Raw genomic sequence first — 20,113 nt, forward strand, 5'->3', positions numbered from 1 at the left:
TCTGTGCCCTCCCCGCTCCCCTTCTGGCAAAGGCACATCTCCATTAGTTTGGGGCTACATCTGGGAAAATATTTATAGATTGTTTTACTGACCACGTTCCTGGGTGCATTATTTTTCCTTACCAGAATGAGTTGGGGAATGAAACTCTCAGAAAGAAAAAAAACAAACAAAAAAACCTTCATAAAGATGTTAAATGCCAATAATTTAAAAGTTGTTTGCTGAGTATAGTCACATATAGATACTTACTCTGCCATTAAATTCCGGACTCGATTGGCAAAAAGGATGGGGTCACTTCTCTCTTCGTCATTTGGTACTTGAACAGGCATAAACTGAAAGACAAACGTACCTTTCCATTACAATCGTGAATCCTAAGATAAAGTAATTTATAAGCTATCTGTCATTATATGAAATCCCCTGCTCTTCTAGGGCACAGGTTAGATGAAAGAATGAAAAGAACACTGTGTGTGGCCTCAGGAGATCTGAATCCAAGCTCTGGGCCTCTCTGCATGTTAACTAGTATGAACTTTAATTTTTCTAATTGTCCCTTCAATTCTAAAAAGAGGGCTATGGGAGTTCCCGTCATGACTCAGCGGAAACAAATATGACTAGCATCCATGAGGACGCAGGTTCGATCCCTGGCCTTGCTCAGTGGGTTAAGGATCCAGTGTTGCCGTGAGCTGAGGTGTAGGTCATAGATGCGGCTTGGATCCTGCGTTGCTGTGGCTGTGGTGTAGGCCGGCAGCTATAGCTCTGATTCGACCCTTAGCCTGGGAACCTCCATATGCTGTGAGTGCGGCCCTAAAAAGACTAAATAAATAAATAAATAAATAGGTGCCTAAGCAATGATGGTTGCGTGGAAATGGGCCATGAGATCTTGGCTCAGTCATTTAATCTTTGTGAACCCTGATTCCTTATGACTAGAATTGGAAGGATTACTGAAATAATGCCTGTAAAGCACCTAGCATGCTGCCTAGTTCATAGTTTTAATTCTGTAAACAGTATCTACCAGAAAGATTGTGTTTATCCTCAGAAAGTCAAGATCAAGCATAAGCTCTCCTGTAAAACATCTAATGACAATGAAGTCCTGTCCCAGAGGAGCCCTCCATGCAATGGAGTAGAAATGTGTGACTCGGAGCTAAGTCCACAGATAAGGGTACCATCCACCACACCTACTGTGTGCTGGGTACCGTCCGTAAGGGGCTCTAAGCGATGAACTCTTCCACAATTCCTTGAGGCAAATTCTACCCTTTCTTTTGACAGGTAAAGAAAGTTGCTCCAAGAGGTTAAACAATATAGCTAAGGCCACACACAAGTGGCAGGGACACGATTTGAAAGAAAATCAAAGATCTGTATAAATAACACCACTTTTAGACTCACATCTTTTCAAGTCTTATTAATCCTGTTTAAGAAACCTGCGGGCAATGGTGACTCAAAGATGAAGTTTAAGCAAGGGAGTGAAAAGACCAGGTTCACATGTGTTTTTTTTTTTTTTTTGGTTTGTTTTGTTTTCTGTTATTGTTTTGGTTTTGGCTTTGGTTTTTTGGCTGCACCAATGGCATGAGGAAGTTTCTGGACCAGGACCTGAGCAGGGACCAGCAATGACCTGAGCCACAGATGTGGCAATGCTGGATCCTTAACCCACTGAGCCACCAGGGAACTCCCAAGTTTTTGAGCAGTCACTTCAGTGGGAGAGAGTGGAGAAACCAAAGAGGAAGAGGCTCAGAGAAGCTCTGAGGGAGAAGCCAGGAGGCTACTGAATCCACTGTGAGTAACAGAATGACCAGTAACAGAGGTGGGGGAAGTTCCCATTTTGGCAGAGTGGAAATGAATCTGCCTGTTATCCATGGGGATTCGGGTTCGATCCCTGGCCTTGCTCAGTGGGTCAGTGATCCGGTGTTGCCATGAGCTGTGTGCATAGAAGATGAGGCTCAGATTTCGTGTTGCTGTAGCTGTGGTGTAGGCCGGCAGCTGTAGCTCTGACTCAGCCCCTAGCCTGGGAACTTCCACATGCCACAGGTGCATCCCTAAAAAGCAAGAAAAGAAAAGAAAAGAAACAGAGGGAGGGAAGATGTAGAGGCCAGCACAGACCCAAGTGGCATTTTTAGGATAAAATGGACAGAAATCATAGGATAATGTGCTATATGTTATTTTCCTTCTCATATTTTATTTATTTATTTATTTACTTACTTACTTATTTATCTTTTTAGGGCCACAAATGAAAAAGGTGATCTCTAGGCGCCTTTCCCACCAGGCTTCTAAGTCTAGCTTTTCACTTAGTATCTAGTCATTCTTTAAGATGGAAAAATAAACTCAGCCACCAGAGGTCCCCATGCCACTTATATATCCAGAGCAACAGTCTTTGCAAATAAATATTTCTCAAAGTTCCCTGCAATCGGTTTGTAGTAAAATCTCTTAACAGTTGCTTAGGGTGAAACCCAAAGAAGGAAACAGTATGTTAAAGTCAATATTCACAGAATCGCTAACAAAATAATACAATCAATTAAAGTTTTACACTGTCATATAATTCTTCATTAAAAAAAGAACAAATGGAGTTCCCGTCGTGGCGCAGTGGTTAACGAATCCGACTAGGAACCATGAGGTTGCGGGTTCGGTCCCTGCCCTTGCTCAGTGGGTTAACGATCCGGCGTTGCCGTGAGCTGTGGTGTAGGTTGCAGACGTGGCTCGGATCCCGCGTTGCTGTGGCTCTGGTGTAGGCCGGTGGCTACAGCTCCGATTCAACCCCTAGCCTGGGAATCTCCATATGCCACGGGAGCGGCCCAAGAAATAGCAACAACAACAACAACAAAAAAAAAAAAAAAAAGAAAAAGAACAAATGATCACTTAAAGTACACTTGATGCGTGAGTCATAAAAGTACATACTGAAAACCCTAAAAATAAATCGCCGTTACACTGTTAACCAAACACAATACAATGAACTATGCGGTTTGGTTCTTTGTAGTACAGGAAATATTTTCCATAAAAAGATTTTTAATAACTCTCATACTGGCATGGCCTTTTATTCTTGAGGAGAAAAATTCCACTGAGAGATTGAAATAATTAAAAGCCTGGATTTGACACTTATGGGTCTTGGAGGCCCCCATGCCTCCTGAGAAGCCATTCAGTGGAAATTCTAATAAAAAGTCACCCCTCCTTGGATAGGACCTTGCCCTCTGCAGCACATTTCTAGTTTGCACCAAGTCATTCAAGGCTCACCGCACAAACACATCTTGTATTTGGGAAGGAAGATCAGCCAGAGAAAGAGGAACACGATTGCCATTATCTATTACTGACCTCTAAATACCCCAGCGACCCCGGGGCCAACGAGTTTTCCTTTCCATGTCTATCTCTTCTCATTATCCCCACGTGATGTCCCAAGGTGGCCCAAGGTGACCTTGCTGCCTCCAAATATAAAATACTTTCTGTGTGTGTTTTGCAGGTTTTCCTTTATTTTTCTAATCTGTGCAGGTGCGCCAAAATATGTGATCCTAATGCTGAGTCTACTCCTTTAATGTCGATGTGATGGGCAAGGAACAAATTCCCATCTTTTTTGGGGGAGGGGGGTGAAGGAGAAAAAAAAATAGCTTTTATTGCCTTAAAGACTGTGCCCCTCTTTGGGGAAGAATTGCAGAGAGTTTTATAGTTTAAAAGGAGAAAAACAGGGTTCCAAATAAGGATCAGGATTGGGGCAAACACTTCTTTGGGGGAATCTTAATCATTGAAGCTGGAATCAGGAGATCTTGCCATGATCCTGGTGGGGTCTTCTAGGTTATTGGCTGGAATAGTACCTGGTCTCTGGACTTACGGAGGTTCAGGTTCTCATGCCTCCGTGCAGAAGGAATTCGGTGAGAGACCAAGTGATAGGCAAGAAATAGAGTTATTAAGAGAGGATGCTTGTGGGAGTTCCCGTCGTGGCTCAGTGGTTAACGAATCCGACTAGGAACCATGAGGTTGCAGGTTCGATCCCTGGCCTTGCTCCGTGGGTTAAGGATCTGGTGGTGCTGTGGGCTGTGGTGCAGGTTGCAGATGCGGCTCGGATCCTTCGTTGCTGTGTCTCTGATGTAGGCCCTTTGGCTACAGCTCTGATTTGACCCCTAGCCTGGGAACCTCCATAAGCCATGGAAGCGGTCCAAGAAATGGCAAAAAGCCAAAAAAAAAAAAAAAAAAAAAAAAAAAAGACGAAAGAGAGAGGATGCTTGTGAGAGATGCAAGTGGGCTCTGCTTTGAAAGCCATTTTTGTTTGTGAAGTTATTAAACTAAAGATATATTCTTTTCTTTGCCAGAAAATATCCAAACCAGTCTGAGAACTGGTTGGAGAATGCAGATATTGCAACTGAAAAGAGAGAAAGCAAGCCAAGACAGGGAAAGGAAATGTGGTAACAGTGGTCAGGGCAAAAACATGAGGCATTTGCATACCTCTGTTGTAACGCAGTTTGACCACGGACACGTGTGCTAGACAAAAAAATGTACAGTTCTACTGCATTTCTACATCTTTTGCCAGATCTTGTCTTAGCTGAAGAGGGAAATTTAGAGGAAGGAACAGCATATATGCATAAATAATATCTTCTGAATTTGCAGAGGAGATAGTACGGCTGTTTTCAGTGTGGATTTTCTTGTTCTTTTGTTTGTTTAGAGAAAGAAAACAGAGCTAGCTATATGAGCAGCTATTCAAGAAGGAAGAGCAGGAGTTCTCTTTGTGGCTCAGTGGTTAATGAACCCGACTAGGATCCATGAAGATGCACGTTCGATCCCTAACCTCGATTGGTGGGTCAGGGATCTGGCATGGCCATGAGTTGTGGTGTAGGTTGCAGATGCGGCTTGGATCTGGCGTTGCTGTGGCTGTGGCTGGCAGCTACAGCTCCAATTCGACCCCTAGCCTGGGAACTTCCATATGCCGCAGGTATGGCCTTAAAAGAAGAAAAAAAAGAAGGGAGAGCAGTGCTCAGTCAGAGTACTTAGAAATAATAAGATATTTCTTTCCAACAGAGTTCCCCAAAACATAGTCTATGGAACACTGGTTCTAGGAGGTATCTAGAGAAAAAGGGGTTCAGTGCTCAAACATTTCAAAGGCACAGAGAAGCCTTGAGAAAAGAAATCTGATCGTTTTGTTCACCCTGGTACTTCCTAAACTTATTAGGATACAGATTAGTCTTTTTTCTTTAGAAACACTTAAGTATGTTCCAAGATTTAGTGTTTTCAGGTCACACTGAGAGAGACTGAGCTGGTTTTAAAAGTAGGGAAGTAGGGCATATAATTAACAAACAGGAATTTTCAAGGCAGGCAGACAACCTGCAAGTTTTAAGAAAAAATTCACTGAAGTTAAACTTATTTTGAAATACAATTTCCCCTCCTACATCATTTGGTATTGCTGACAATGTCTAAATGGCTGAACAACCAAGCCATCGAATAAGTAAAACAGGATTCGTCAGTCCTGTCACTTGGAGCCCTGGCCCTGACTCAGGATTTGCATACATATGCAAACTTAAGATTTTCATGACCAAACCCATGGAAGCCATTGGAAAATCCAGGCAAGAGTCTGGAGAACCACTATTCTGACCCTCTCTCTTCAGAGGCTACCCGCGGGTCTATCACCGAAGCCAGCGAGGCTCTGAATGCAGGGGTCCATTATTCCATGTCATTCTTAGAACTAAGCAGAATACTCAGCCTTTGGAGTCTTACATCTGGGCAGAATTTTCAGAACATTTCTAAAGACTCCCCCGCTCCCTCCGCCTGCCACTGTAACTCAAACGGAAAATCTTGTTTCATGATCAACGCTAGGAGTTGCCTCCTGGGTTCTTAGGATATGGATTCCTCAGCTTTCCATGTTCGGACTCTTCCAAAGGTGAGGGTTTCTGACCCTGTGCCTCTTCCACAACCCAGGGCAGCCCCCCTCAGCTTTCACAGAACAGACTGCAAGAAGCTGGGGGCTCCACCAGCGGCGGGAGCTCTGTAAGTCAGGATGTGCTGGCACTTGGCAGCGTCAGCATTTAAAGGGAAAAAAAAGGATAAGAACAGGTGATGCAAATCTGGCCGGCCAGGGTGGTGACAGGTTGGAAAGTCTCGGAAGGGAGGTAATGCGTGTTTCCTAACACAATTCTAAGGGCTTGCTCGGACACACTGGGTTTAAATACACAATTTGCAAAGGAGTGGGGCTTATTTTCAAGGTGGCCGGCTTCGCTCCCAACTTTCCCACGTCTGGGCTCTCTAGACTGAAAGTTCACCATGAAAGGAAAGGTCAGCTCTTAGGTTCCCAGGCTATATTTTGAACTACTTACCTCAACTTCCACCTTTGTGAAAGGCTGGCACCAAGTCAGCACACAAAGCTGAATGCTGAAGAGAAAAAAGAGAAGGCTGGCTTTATGGGGTAAGACTAGTACCACTTAACATTACTCAACAATCCTTTCTTTACACACAAGCAACCCTGGGTCACATTTCGTATGTATTTTGCATTTATAAATGCCACCCAGCAGCTATAACGCTTCTTGGGCTTAGAGAACTATTCTAGACATTCAAAAGTTAAATTGCCGACCGCAATACCACGTATGTATGTGTGAGTCAGAGCTGCAGCTCGGCAGGCAAAACCCCAAATTTGAAGTCTCCTGGACAACTCAGCCTTTTGTCCCTAGAGAAAGTACTCACTTTTTTTTTTTTTTTTTTTTTTTTTTTTTTAGGGCTGCACCCTCGGCGTATGGAAGCTCCCAGCCCAGGGCTCAAATTGGAGCTACAGATGCCAGCGTATGCCACAGCCACAGCAACATGGGATCTGAGCCTCTTCTGCAACCTACACCACAGCTCACTGCAATGCAATGCAAGGCCAGGGATCAAACTGGCATCCTCATGGATACTAGTGGGTTTGCAACCCACTGAGCAGCAACAGGAACTCCACATCTTAAGGTACATCGATATGTTTATAGAAAAGCTCCCAAGTAGAACATTACATTACTAACTTCTTTTCTAATATTAAAAAAAAAAAAAAAATCAGAGTTCCTGCTGTGGTGCAGTGGGTTAGGAACTTGACTGCAGTGGCTTGGGTCATTGCAGAGGTGTGGGTTTGATCCCTGGCCTGGCACAGTGGGATAAAGGGTCTGGTGTTGCTTCAGGCATAGGTTGCAGCTGTGGCTTGGATTCAGTCCCTGGCCTGGGAACTTCCATGTGCTGTGGGTTTGGCCATAAAATTAAAAAATAAGTAAATAAATTTTTTAAAAATTAAAAAAAAATCAGAGGGCCTTTTCTTAAAAGCAGAAATTTTATGGAGTTCCATTGTGGCTCAGTGGGTTGTCACTGCTGGGGCTCTGATTACAACAATGGCTCAGGTTCGATCCCTGGCCTAGAAACCTAGATTAACTCAACCATTCTATTTACCCTGATCTCCCGTCCAGAAATGCCTCCTACTTGACCTTCATATCCACCTGGCCCGCTGCAAAACCAAAAAAAAGTCACAGTGAACCCCAAGTCACTACTCGAGGAGGGCTTAACTTGTAAAGGCCCCAAGGATGGCACACCTCAGGAAATATGATATGTTATAAATAAGTGCTTTTAGGCACTTTGTTTTTGGCTGTACCCAAGGCACGTGGAAGTTCCCAGGCCAGGGACTGAACCCACGTTGCAGTCGTGACCTGTGCCACAGCTGCAACGTTGTGATCCTTAACCCACTGTGACATATGGGAACTTCCACAGGCACTTTTTTTTTTTTAAGATGCTCTTATACTACTCATTTCTCCTAATTTTCCCGTGCATAAAAGCTGAAAACCAAGAGTTCCGAATCAAAAGTGTCAGGAAAAAATGTATTCTAGTCAAGGGAATGAACGGATTTCCTGGAGAGTTGATGATAACATAATGTCTCGCTATCCTTTACGATTCATGTTCCTCGTTTTTGGTGTTGTTTACTTAACTTTACCACCAAGGATTAGCATGACTGGAATACAAACATCTCACATGTGTCAGTGTTTATTAACACATATAATTGGTCCATCAGTTACCTATTCTAATTTAAATGTATTACTTCAAAGCAATTTATATACACAAATAAATGGAGGAAAAAAAAAAGTATGTTGCAGCAAAAAAAAAAAGTATCTTGGGAGTTCCCGTCGGGGCGCAGTGGTTAACAAATCCGACTAGGAACCATGAGGTTGCGGCTTCGGTCCCTGCCCTTGCTCAGTGGGTTAACAATCCGGCGTTGCCGTGAGCTGTGGTGTAGGTTGCATACGCGGCTCGGATCCCGCGTTGCCATGCCTGTGGCGTAGGCCTGTGGCGTAGGCCTGTGGCACAGGCCGGTGGCTACAGCTCCGATTAGACCCCTAGCCTGGGAACCTCCATATGCCATGGGAGCGGCCCAAGAAATAGCAAAAAAAAAAAAAAAGACCAAAAAAAAAGTATCTAAGCTTCAGAAGTTGTTTGTTTGAAGGCAAAGGATTTCATTTAAATATTTCCAAGTGGCTGTCACCTATCCGTCAGCAATGACATCTGAGCTCTGTGTGTAACAGCAGCAAAAGGCATTACCGCCTAAGCCCTGGGAAAGTCCTCAAATCCAAAATGTAAACAGGCTGTATTTTTTTTTTTTTTTTTTTTTTTTGAAAATTTGGGGAAGGTTTATTGCTTTTTTTTTTTCCTCTTCTGCAGCCCAAAGCCAGCTGGCTTCCTCGAGGCCAGCATCGAGGGATGCCAGTACTCTACACAGGGGACAGCAGCCCAAATGAGGCACCTATGCAGTTTTTTTTTTGTTGTTTTTTTGGCTGTGCTCACAGCATATGGAAGTTGCTGGGCCAGGGATCGAATGCGTACCACAGCAGCACCCCATGCTGCTGCAGTGACAACTCTGGATCCTTAACCTGCTGCACTGCAAGGGAACTCCCAGGCTCTGGCTTACAGAGGGGAACTAAACAAAAGAGCTTCTTGAGAGAAAGGAAGACTCTGCTCTTTTAAAAAGACCAATTTCACTTCAGCTAGCTTAAGAGTGAAGTTGTATTCCTCTCCTCTCTTAAATGTTTATAGAAATTGCTGATCCCTAGACTTTTACAGTCCAAGAATGGAACCGAAAGTTGGTGAACTATTTCCTCAGCTCGAACCAGACACATCACAGCTATTTTAGGCCATAAGACTATGGCTCTGTAAAATAACAATGAAGACACTAGATAATGCTAAATCTGCAATGGAAATGAAGCTACAAAATTCAAGCTAAGTAGGATACAAATGAGATCACCGGAATGTTTCTTAGGGATTAGTAGATAAGTATTACAGACCTATTAGAACAAGACAGACACCTAGAATTCTGCACATGGGAAACACTGGGGGTTAATGGGCAAGACAGCAATCTCTCTACAGAGACATAACAACTGTAATATTTAAGGATCTGACTAGAAAGCCTTACTTCTACAAAAATAAGGCATAAAAAAAGCCAGAAAAATAGAATAGGGAGTTCCTGTCGTGGCACAGTGGAAATGAATCTGACTAGCATCCATAAGGTCGCGGGTTTGATCCCTGGCCTCACTCAGTGGGTTAAGGATCCGGCATTGCCGTGAGCTGTGGTGTAGTTTGCAGACACGGCTCAGATCTCAAGTGGCTGTGGCTGTGGCTGTGGCGTAGGCCGGCAGCTATAGCTCTGATACGACCCCTAACCTGGGAACATCCATATGCTGAAAGTGCGACCCTAAAAAGCAAAACAAACAAACAAAAAACAGAATGCATTCCTTTTCTTCACTAGAATAAAATTTATATAAACTATTAACAACATAACGGACTCACAATGTATATCCTTGCCATGTCCAAGTCACAGTATCCTATAATAACAGCAGAATTGAAACTGTTAGTTCGAGAAAAAATATCAAATTAAACAAAAAATCTTATTTTGAAATCAGTATTCATATACTCTCTTTCTGAAATAAAAGCACTATGTTGAAAAGTAAAACAACCATATTAATATCATTACCAACAGTCAACTGATCTATAAAGTCTTGGATTATATATCTACATAGCAAAGACCTATCTCCCATATGTAACCACCTATCATTTTATGGAATTAAGTTGTTCTGAGTTTTTTAAAAAGCTATTGTCCATGCCTACTATTTTTCTCCTAATATGAACATATTTGGAAAATTAATTGGCTTACAAAAGCCAGAATACATCAGTTCTTTAAAAGGTGGGGGGAGGTATTTGGGGGAAAAAGATTAAATTAGTGAATTAGTGTAGAGTGAGAGTCTGAATAAATAAGTGCAAACCCATATGCAGAAGCACAATGAGTATGTTGGAGAGATTTTAATGTTTTAAAACTATAATGGCCCAAAGCTGAAAAAGCAGCCACTGACAGAAAGTTGATCAGGAATTCTTAATCTTGGAGTTCCCATCATGGCCCAGTGGTTAATGAATCCAACTAAGAACCATGAGGTTGCGGGTTCGATCCCTGGTCTTGCTCATTGGGTTAAGGATCCAGCGTTGCCGTCAGCTGTGGTGAAGGTCGCAGACGCGGCTCAGATCCCGCATTGCTGTGGCTCTGACGTAGGCTGGCAGCTACAGCTCCGATTCGATCCCTAGCCTGGGAACCTCCATATGCCGAGGGAGCGGCCCTAGAAAAGCCAAAGGAAAAAAAAAATGACATCCTGTCATTTTATGTAAATTCTCCAGTAAAGAATGCTTCTCTCAGAAACAAAACATCCCTCCCTTTGCCAAAAAACTCCACTTCATTTAGGAAAATGATGACAAAAATCAAACCCCAATGGTATTAATACACCTCATTGGAGCAGAAGACTATTTCCTGAACCCACATGGACTTTATACAGGATGTTAGGTTCTTTTCAGATGTTTTCTCATTTAAGTTACTGGCCAAGCATCACACAGCTACTAAGTACTGAGTCAGTAATTAAACACCAAGCAAGCCTCTGACAAATTTATCCTCCTACTTCCATCCTTTTCCACCAGTAATGACCACTGAAATCAAGAGATGTTTCCTTCAAGGCTTAACGAAAATCACAAATTTATGAGTTTTCTCATGTCCACTCTAAGAGACCCTGAACCAGAGGCTTAATTGTATCATCACAGTGACAACAGTGTAGAAGCTAAAATATCTTCCCGCAGATCTGACATTGCCACAGCTGTGGCTTGGATTCGATCCCGGGCATGGGAACATCCATATGCCATGAATGTGGCCAATAAATAAATTAATAAATTGATTAATACATCTTCCTGCAGCTCAGTAATGGCAAAAGTAATATGAAAACTTGGTATCACCCAATATGTGCCTATCTTGCAAATTTTTAAAAATTAAATGTGGCAGGAGAATGAGTCTACCCACATGCTTCCACCATTTATTTATTTATTCAATCAAAAGAGATTCTAGAGAATTTGTGCTCTTTGGGATGTTGAGGTTCTTTCCACAGTAAAATATGCTTACCAGCTTGTTTGGGTATCTGAGGAGAACTGGTTGCACTGGAACTCCTGGAATGAAGGCTCCTATAACCACATATTGAAATATTACAACAGGATCTTTATATGAATACAAGTTTTTAAGTTAAAAATTAATAACAAATGTTATAAATGTACTAAATATTTTAAGACTACACATAAACTATTTGCTGTTGATAAATCCCTAGCATTGATCAAAGAGAGAGATTTTTTGAATTCATAATTATATAAGCAAAATATCAAATGTTATGCCTAAGTCACTTAAAGTATTACTTATATCTCCATTTGTCTTCATTTTCCGAATACCTAGTATTCGACAGGATTAAAATTAAAAAAAGCAAAAATAAAGAGAGGAAAATCTAGATGAAACCAAATGCTTAAACCACGAACTACCACACTTGCTAGAAGTGAGTTCTAAGTTTGGCTTGGATCATTCTACCAGCCAATACAAAAACATTTTAAAGCATTACTAATTAGTATAAAATGATTTATGAAATTACAAATACTATAAAATTGACCACTTCATTTTATATATATATATTTTTTCGTTTGTTTGTTTGTTTTTCTTTTTAGACCCACGCCCATGGCACATGGAAGTTCCCAGGCTAGGGGTCAGATCAGAGCTCTAGCCACAGGCCTACACCACAGCCACAGCAACATGGGATCTGAGCTGCGTCTGTGACCTACACCACAGCTCACGGCAACGCCAGATCCTTAACCCACTGAGCGAGGTCAGAGATCGAACCCGAAACCTCATGGCTCCTAGTTGGATTTGTTTCCGCTGTGCCATGACGGGAATTCTGGGAACTCCTTCATAATATTTTTAACAGGAGTGAACCTTAGAAGGAATTGAAAGCTTTATAACGATAATTGAAATAGGTTTTCTAACTTGATGACACTGGAACCCCAAGTCTCTGAGAGGGTTACCACTGGAGGAACAGAAAAATGTGCCAGTGGTGTCTGCTCAGACAGACAGACAGACATACACACACACACACACACAAAACGAAGAAAGGGATATGATAACAAAAGGGAAAGTAAAGGAGTTCTGTGGATTCACAACATTAAAAATGTTTTATAGGAAAAGAGGAAATGCTCAGAGGAAACTAACAAGTTATTTTATATATTTATTACCAATTATTTGCGAAATCTTCCATTCTATTTTGTTACAATACATAATTTAATTGATCTCACCTGGTTTAAAAGTAATCAAACAGGAGCGATTAGTACAAGTTCCTTCTGGAAAAACTAATATCTTGGGAGAAAAGAAATAGATTTAATATTTCAGTCTTTACATGCTTTCTTACGACTTCACAGTTGCCAGTTTTTACAAAGCAAAAATAAAACAGGCTAACACTTGATTCTCTTCAAAGCTAGAACTGGGTTACTCTTCCTCTAAAAGAAGTGTAGCCTGACCATTAAGATGACTAGAAAATGAATTAAAGCTTTGAAGACAGAATACACACAGTAAATGTTTCTTGATGCTAATGATCTGAATAGGCTTAAATAAGACACAGACCCTTGATTATGGTCAAACTATACATTTTAGGCAATATTAAGTTCTTTCTTCTATTGCTATACATCCTTAACTAAATTGTTTCCTACTTCTTTGTTTCACTTTTCCCATTAAATGATATTCCCTCTTTTTTTTTTTTTTTTTTTTGTCTTTTGTCCTTTTAGTGCCACACTGGCAGCATATGGAGGTTTCCAGGCTAGGAGTCTAATCGGAGCTGTTGCCACCAGCCTAGGCCAGAGCCACAGCAATGCCAGATCCAAGTCGCGTCTGCGACCCACACCACAGCTCATGGCAACAATTGCTGTCCTTCCGTCCCATCAAAAAGCATTCCGGGGGAAAGAGGTGGTGATATGATGAAGTGTAGAAAAAGTCCTACAGGTGATTCTGACACCCCTCCTGAACTTTTCAGGGCAAGAGTCTTCTAAGCATTAGCTACATATATTCCAGATAATCTAAAGAGCTTAATCACTTTCAAAATGAACGCACCATATTGGTGAGTTAATTGAGCTGATCTTTGAAACGGTAAATAAATTCAGAGGTAGAGAACTGCGTTTTACGACACAAGGTAAAAACTGGTTCAAATAATTTGGAGAATAAAAAGGAATGGATTCTGTGGTGTAACTCATGGGGAAGAGAACTTCTTAATCCTCATTCATTTACTCTGCTTCTACCATGCTAAAAACATCTAGCATCAAGTGTCCCCCCATACTTCTCTGTGGATCCATTTATCGTATACAAGTGTACGATAAATGAACTCTGGATATATTTAAATATACATCTACTGTGTTTTACCTGGGGCCATTCCCCCCCTGATGTGGCCCGCCGTATTATTTCACTTATTGTGTTCTTCCGAGAATCCGGATCTACCCGAGACACCAACACTGGTTGCACAGCCCGCAATATTCCTTTAAAACAAAGGAGCAGTCATAGCCAAGTTATCTTTTTGGCTAGAGCTAATACCGGATATGTCATAAAATAAAATTGTATGGAAAACTAAAATGACATCCAATCAAAGAGAACAACTTAAAAAACCTCTAATTCAAAGTTTATTACAGAAATAAATTAGGAGTTTGGGATTAACATATACACAAATAGGTATACTATATATAAAATAGATAACCAAGAAGGACCTACTGTATAGCACAGGGAATTCTACTCAATATTCTCTAATAACCTACATGGGACAAGAATCTGAAAAAGAATGGATATATGTTTGTGTACAGCTGAATCACTCTGCTGTACACGTGAAACCAACATAACACTGTAAATCGACTATACTCCAATAAAAGTTAAAAAAATAAAATAAATAAGTAGAAGGATCACATCCAAAAAAACCTAAAGTTTATCAGAACTTAGCTTCCAGTTTTAAAAGGACAGGTAGATATTTATACCTAAAAATAGTTCATCGATTTAACAGAAGTTAGCAGCAAGAACATGAAAAGAAGCAAATGTAATATCCTCCTGAAAGACTTCTTCCTCAAATGACATTAAACATGTGGAATATATCTTGTTTTATTTTGGGAATATCCTGCAAACTGATTATATGAAGTCATAGTCCATGTGGTTAGGGTGCAATTATTACTCATATTACTAGAATTTTCAGTGCAATAGTCTTCTAAGTAGGTAGCTTCCAGCATATGCAAAAGACACTTCAATTTACCAAAAGACTATTGCTAACAACTTTCTGGGAAAATGTCATATTACACAAAGCAAGATGTTTACCTTAAAGGGGTGGGGGAGAGGGAGAGTCTTCCTTAGCTGAATGACAAAGCTGTAAGAACTACTAAATTTCTCCAAAATACCAAGGCAACATCAGGGAGTTTTTATATCCACTTTCTTACCACCTGATGCTTGACAATAACCTTGGGACAATTGGGAACAGTTACTTGGAGACCAACCCCCTGGGAGAGAGAGCAAAGCATCTGGTGGGAAAAACATTTCACCTGCTTCTTTATTTTTTACGGCAGGAAGCATTTATTGTTCCATATCACAATTTCCAAAGAATTACACCTTGGTCCCTCATGGAGATTTGGGAGCAATAATGAAGAAAACAGAGTTGGGAGAAAGGACATAGTACATTTCTCAGTCTAATACCCTGAAGAGAAATTCATTGAAACAGCATGTAACAGGTGCTTTCACCAATACTTCAATTAAATTCTGTCTCAAAAATATATAAAATAGCAGAAAGAGATGATGGTGCAGTGACAGATAAGATTTTAAAAAGAATGACAGGAGTTCCCGTCGTGGCGCAGTGGTTAACGAATCCGACTAGGAACCATGAGGTTGAGGGTTCGGTCCCTGCCCTTGCTCAGTGGGTTAACGATCCGGCGTTGCCGTGAGCTGTGGTGTAGGTTGCAGATGCGGCTCAGATCCCGCGTTGCTGTGGCTCTGGCGTAGGCTGGTGGCTATGGCTCCGATTCGACCCCTAGCCTGGGAAACCTCCACATGCCGCAGGGGCGGCCCAAGAAATAGCAAAAAGACAAAAAAAAAAAAAGAATGACAAGGGTACAGATGAGAAAGTCTTTAAGCTGTTTTCATAGGTTAATTCTTTTGATATATTATCTCATTAAAAGCAAAGAAATATGTTGACAGTGTTTTATTTCTTTAAGTTTTTTAATGTCTACCAATAAACCATATACAATTTTCTAAATTTAAAGCATGAGCATGAAAATATTTGAGCTCTGTTATCTTACAAAGTACTTACTGCCAATCAGAGGCACCTGCACATTCTCATTTCGAGATACTATAGAAGGCAACCCAGCTATGATGCAGGCAATTCCATCAAAGAATGTTGAATGAGGGGCAACGACAAAAATTGGTGCTTCCACGGGACTTGCAATCTTTCCTTTCACGGTAACAATAAATCCCATTGAAAAGAACAGGGCTCGGCCTAGAAACTTCAAGACTGGATGAGCAGTTTTCCTTTGGAAATAAATATTTTAAAAAATATAATTAGTTTTGCCCACTGCAGCTAAAAGCAGGGTTTTACTCTAGAGCACAGAGCAAAACCCAAAACATGTCTGAGTGCCTCATTTTAAAATATGGAAGAATAGCCAACACGTCCTTGGAGCTCCTTCTGACAGGTACTGTTCTAGGTTTCTAAGTACTGTACAGATATCAGTTTCTTTAATTCTTAGTCCAATATTATGAACTAGACAGCATTTATTATTATCCCCATTTTACAGAGGAGAAAACTGAGGCCCAGAGAAGTAACTTTCCCAAGGCCATGTGGCTAATAAATGGCTCCGTGATTCTGTGACTATAAAGTAATTAGAATGAATTTTCAATACACATCCCCACTGAGAAACCCAAATCAGTATTGTCCTTCAAAGGAGTCACTTTGGAAATCTACATTTAGGAAACAAAGATACTACTATCTCCTAAAACACTTTTGGAACCCGGGCACTGAGACTCCTCACAATTAATTTAGGAATGAAATTTTAAAAGCAAGCCTTGTTACCTAGCTTATTGTAGCCCTTAGTCATCATCATGAATCTTCTTTTTTTTTTCACTTTTTAGGGCCACACCCACAGCATATGGAGGTTCCCAGGCTAGGGTCCAATCGGAGCTGTAGCTGCTGGCCTATGCCACAGCCACAGCCACAACCACAGCAACGCCAGATCCAAGCCACGTCTGCAACCTACACCACAGCTCAAGGCAACGCCAGGTCCTTAACCCACTGAGCAAGGCCAGGGATCGAACCTGTGTCCTCATGCATAGTAGTTGGGTTCGTTAATCACCGAGTCATCATCAAGAATCTTAAGAAGTAAATTTACCATCTCACTTCCCTGGGACAGAGATGTATTTAATTCCAGAAATCTAATTGCTTACTCTTTTTAATTTTTTTTTTTTTTTTTTTTTTTTTTTTGCAGGGACAACGCTGGGTTCTTAACCCAGTAAGCCACCAGGGAACTCCTAATTATTTACTCTTAAAAAGAATTGTCATTAAAGATGAGTTAATTCATCAAATTGTACCAGGAATTGTGTTGGATGCACAAGATCCAATCTTTGTCCTTGATAAACTCAATCAAGTAGAGAAACAAAAACATAGTCCTAGAAATGCAGATACATGATAGACATCACAATCCATGCATAAGCCTATAGTTTTCATGAAAACCGTATGCTTCTCCCATAGAACATCTAATGGGAGCTTTAAAAAATGGGCTTCCTCTTGAATTCTCTCAACATCTTTATAATATATATAGTGAGGAGTTATTAAGCAACTAACTCCTGAGGAAGTTTCTCTCTTATTTCACAGTAAAGAGAAGTGAGACAAAGAAAGCCAAAGCACTTTTCCAGAGCGCACTGGGAAGTGACTGATTTCTGCTGGCCCTGTAGTTTAGGGATGAGATCTCTAGGTAAAGATAAGGAGCTCACCCGTCCACAGAATTTCCATTAGCTCCTATTTTTGATTTATAATGATACATCCTCTAACAACACCGTTTCAAAATATCCTCTATTCAGAGCCATAACCTCTGATCACTGACTTAACTGTGATAAATTCTTCTTTAGAGAGTTATTTAGAGAGTTGTTGCTAATATTTAGAGAGTTATTTCTTACCTCCTCCATCCAGTCACTGGGTGGGTCAGCTTTTCAGGACAGCATGCTGTTGAAATTGCAGCAAATGGCCATGCCAGTAATAAAACGAATGCAACCAACAGGACACGAATTGGAAGCAGGATAATTCCAAGAAAGAAAATCTGAAAGTCAAAGTTGATAAACAGTGGAGAACATTATTTGAATGCTGTAGTTATCAAACAAAAACAGGTATGTAGGAGGAAACTTTTATGCTAGTCCTGCAATCACTCAAGGATGAATTGAGCGGGACCCTGCCCCAGACAAGGATCTAAGCACAAAGAAAATAAGGCATTATATCTGACCTCCCAAAGCCTACTATGAAGCAAAAGAAACCAGGAAGAAAACTGAGCACAATGAGATTACCTGATCTGCATATCAATGGATGTGAATAGAGGCTGCTGGAGGACCAAAGAAAAGAGCTATCTGACCTTGCAGTCAGGAAATGCTTCCTGGAGGAGTTGAAACTGAAGCATCTTGCTTTGAGAGCAATAAGTAGGATGAATATTAATAAAGGCATTAGAATGTGAAAAACTAAGTGTATCCTTTTATATACCTGCCAGCCCTTTATACCTTGCATAGGCGATGAGGGAGGAAATGTAAAAATAACAAAAAATAAATAAAAGTAAAAACTAAAAAATAAGAATAGCAAATAATATGTGAATGCTTGCTATGTACCAGGCACGTAGTAACTTACCTGAATCCTACAACCTTAAATTGTTTTACATACAAGAAAGGAGTGGCACAGAGGGAATTAAGTTAAGCATTTAATCTTAAGCACTGTGTGTGCTTAAGATCACACAGTGGCAGAACCAGGATTAAACCCAATTTGGTGACAAAGTTCTTGCTCTTAGTCCTATTCCACAATGCCTTTTAAGCGAAATAAACTTTCCTTATATAAAAAAACTTTTTTTTTCTTTTTTTAGCCAATTACACTATCCAAATAGTGCTGCCCTTCTTGTCTCTATTGGCTTTTAATGTGAATCTGAGCATCATCAAAAAATTTAGAAGAAATGCCAAAAATATTCTAGTTATCAGATCTCTATCAAATTATTTGTGTATCAATTACTTGTCTGGGTTTGAAGTAAAAGTTACATACAAGGAAATGTACAAATCTCTATATATACATATATATAATGCATATATGTGCATAATTCAATGAGTTCTGATAAATATGCTCCTATAACTCCATTCCCTCCTTCGTTCATCCTATTTGCTATTACTGTCATGTAAATTACCTATTTATACATATTGTATGTCCATCAACACAGAATTATAAATATTGCTTCGTATAATTGTCTTTTAAATCAGATAAAGATTTACAAGTAAAAATTATATTTACACTGTCTTTTTTGGGGGGGTTGCTGTGCCTCTGGCATCTGGAAGTTCTCGGGCTGGGGATCGAATCTGTGCCACAGCAGCACAGATTGCAGTGGCAATCTGTGGCAACGCCAGATCCTTAATCTTAACCTGCTGCACCTCCTACACTGTCTTTTATATTTACACACGTAGCAATCTTTACCAGAGCTCTTTATTTCTTTTCCTTTCTTTTTTTTTTTTTTTTTTTTTTTTTGCTTTTTAGGGCCGCACTTGTGGCATACAGGAGGTCCCAGGCCAGGGGTCGAATCAGAGCTGCAGCTGCCGGCCTACACCACAGCTTGCAGCAACGCCAGATCCTTAACTAACTGAGCAAGACCAGGGATCAAACCTGCATCCTCTTGGATACTAGTTGAGTTTGTTTCCACTGGGCCAGAACAGAAATTCCTGGATTTCTTCCAGTGGATTTGAGTTACTTTCTAGTATCCTTTCATTTTGTTCTGAAGGACCCCCCCCTTTGGTATCTTTCAGGGCACATGGACTAGTGACAAATTTCCTCAGTTTTTGTTACTTTCCCCATTTTTGAAAGATAGATTTTCTGGCTACACAATTCTTGGTTGATAATCTTCTGCTGTCAGCATTTTGAGAATGTCATTCTTCTGCCTTCTGGCCTCCATGATTCCTGATGAACAATCAGACATTAACATTATTGAGGATCCCTTGTACATAGTAAGTCGTTTCTTTCTTTCTGCTTTCAAAAGTCTTTTTTTCCTTTGGCTTTCAACAGTTTGATTATGATGTATCTAGGTGCAGGTATCTTTAGGTTTATTCTACTTGGAGTTCATTAAGCTTCTTGAACGCGTAGATTAATGTTTTTCAGCAAGTTTGGTAAGATGTTAAGCATTATTTCTTCAAATATTCTTTCTGCCTCTTTCTCTTTCTCCCATTATGCTCCTGGGGGTACACTTAATAGTGTACTACAGCTTTTTGAGGCTCTGTTTATTTTTCTTCATCAACTTCAACATCTGGGCTTCCTCAGGGATAGTTTGTATTGACCGATTTTTTTTTTTCCACTTTATGGGACGTGCTTTATTGTTCTTTGCTTATCTTACATTTTTTTGTTGTTGAAAACTGAACATTTTAAATCCATAACATAATAAATCTGAAAATCAGATTCTCTTTCACCACTGGGGTTTGTTGTTGCTGCTGTTATTTGTTTTTAGTGACTTTTATGAACCAATTCTGTAAGTATGTATTCTTTGCCGTGTGTGGGAGCTGAAGTCTCTGATTGATTAGTTTAGTAATCAGCTAATG

General features: G+C 40.5%; 1 protein-coding gene across 5 annotated transcripts in view; it reads right to left on the minus strand.

Moving 5' to 3' along the window:
* LPCAT2 (lysophosphatidylcholine acyltransferase 2) overlaps positions 1–20,113 on the minus strand; it is a 57,434-nt gene that overhangs the window by 33,143 nt on the left and 4,178 nt on the right. For 3 of the 5 annotated variants that reach the window (XM_084960225.1, XM_084960227.1, XM_084960226.1), the window contains exons 2-9: positions 17,468–17,607; positions 15,612–15,829; positions 13,700–13,812; positions 12,586–12,646; positions 11,381–11,439; positions 9,739–9,773; positions 6,273–6,327; positions 247–329 (exon numbers count right to left, since the gene is read on the minus strand). In XM_084960225.1, the coding sequence (XP_084816351.1) occupies positions 247–329; positions 6,273–6,327; positions 9,739–9,773; positions 11,381–11,439; positions 12,586–12,646; positions 13,700–13,812; positions 15,612–15,829; positions 17,468–17,607 (764 nt within the window). The remainder of the gene's footprint in view (positions 1–246; positions 330–6,272; positions 6,328–9,738; positions 9,774–11,380; positions 11,440–12,585; positions 12,647–13,699; positions 13,813–15,611; positions 15,830–17,467; positions 17,608–20,113) is intronic. The other 2 variants (XM_005653254.4, XM_084960228.1) reach the window with 1 other exon arrangement.

Source organism: Sus scrofa, chromosome 6 (genome assembly GCF_054392235.1).
Source record: "Sus scrofa isolate SSC_HxYL_T2T_F1_AM1 chromosome 6, Sscrofa_HxYL_maternal_Yorkshire_Landrace_v2.0, whole genome shotgun sequence".
NCBI lineage: Eukaryota > Metazoa > Chordata > Mammalia > Artiodactyla > Suidae > Sus > Sus scrofa.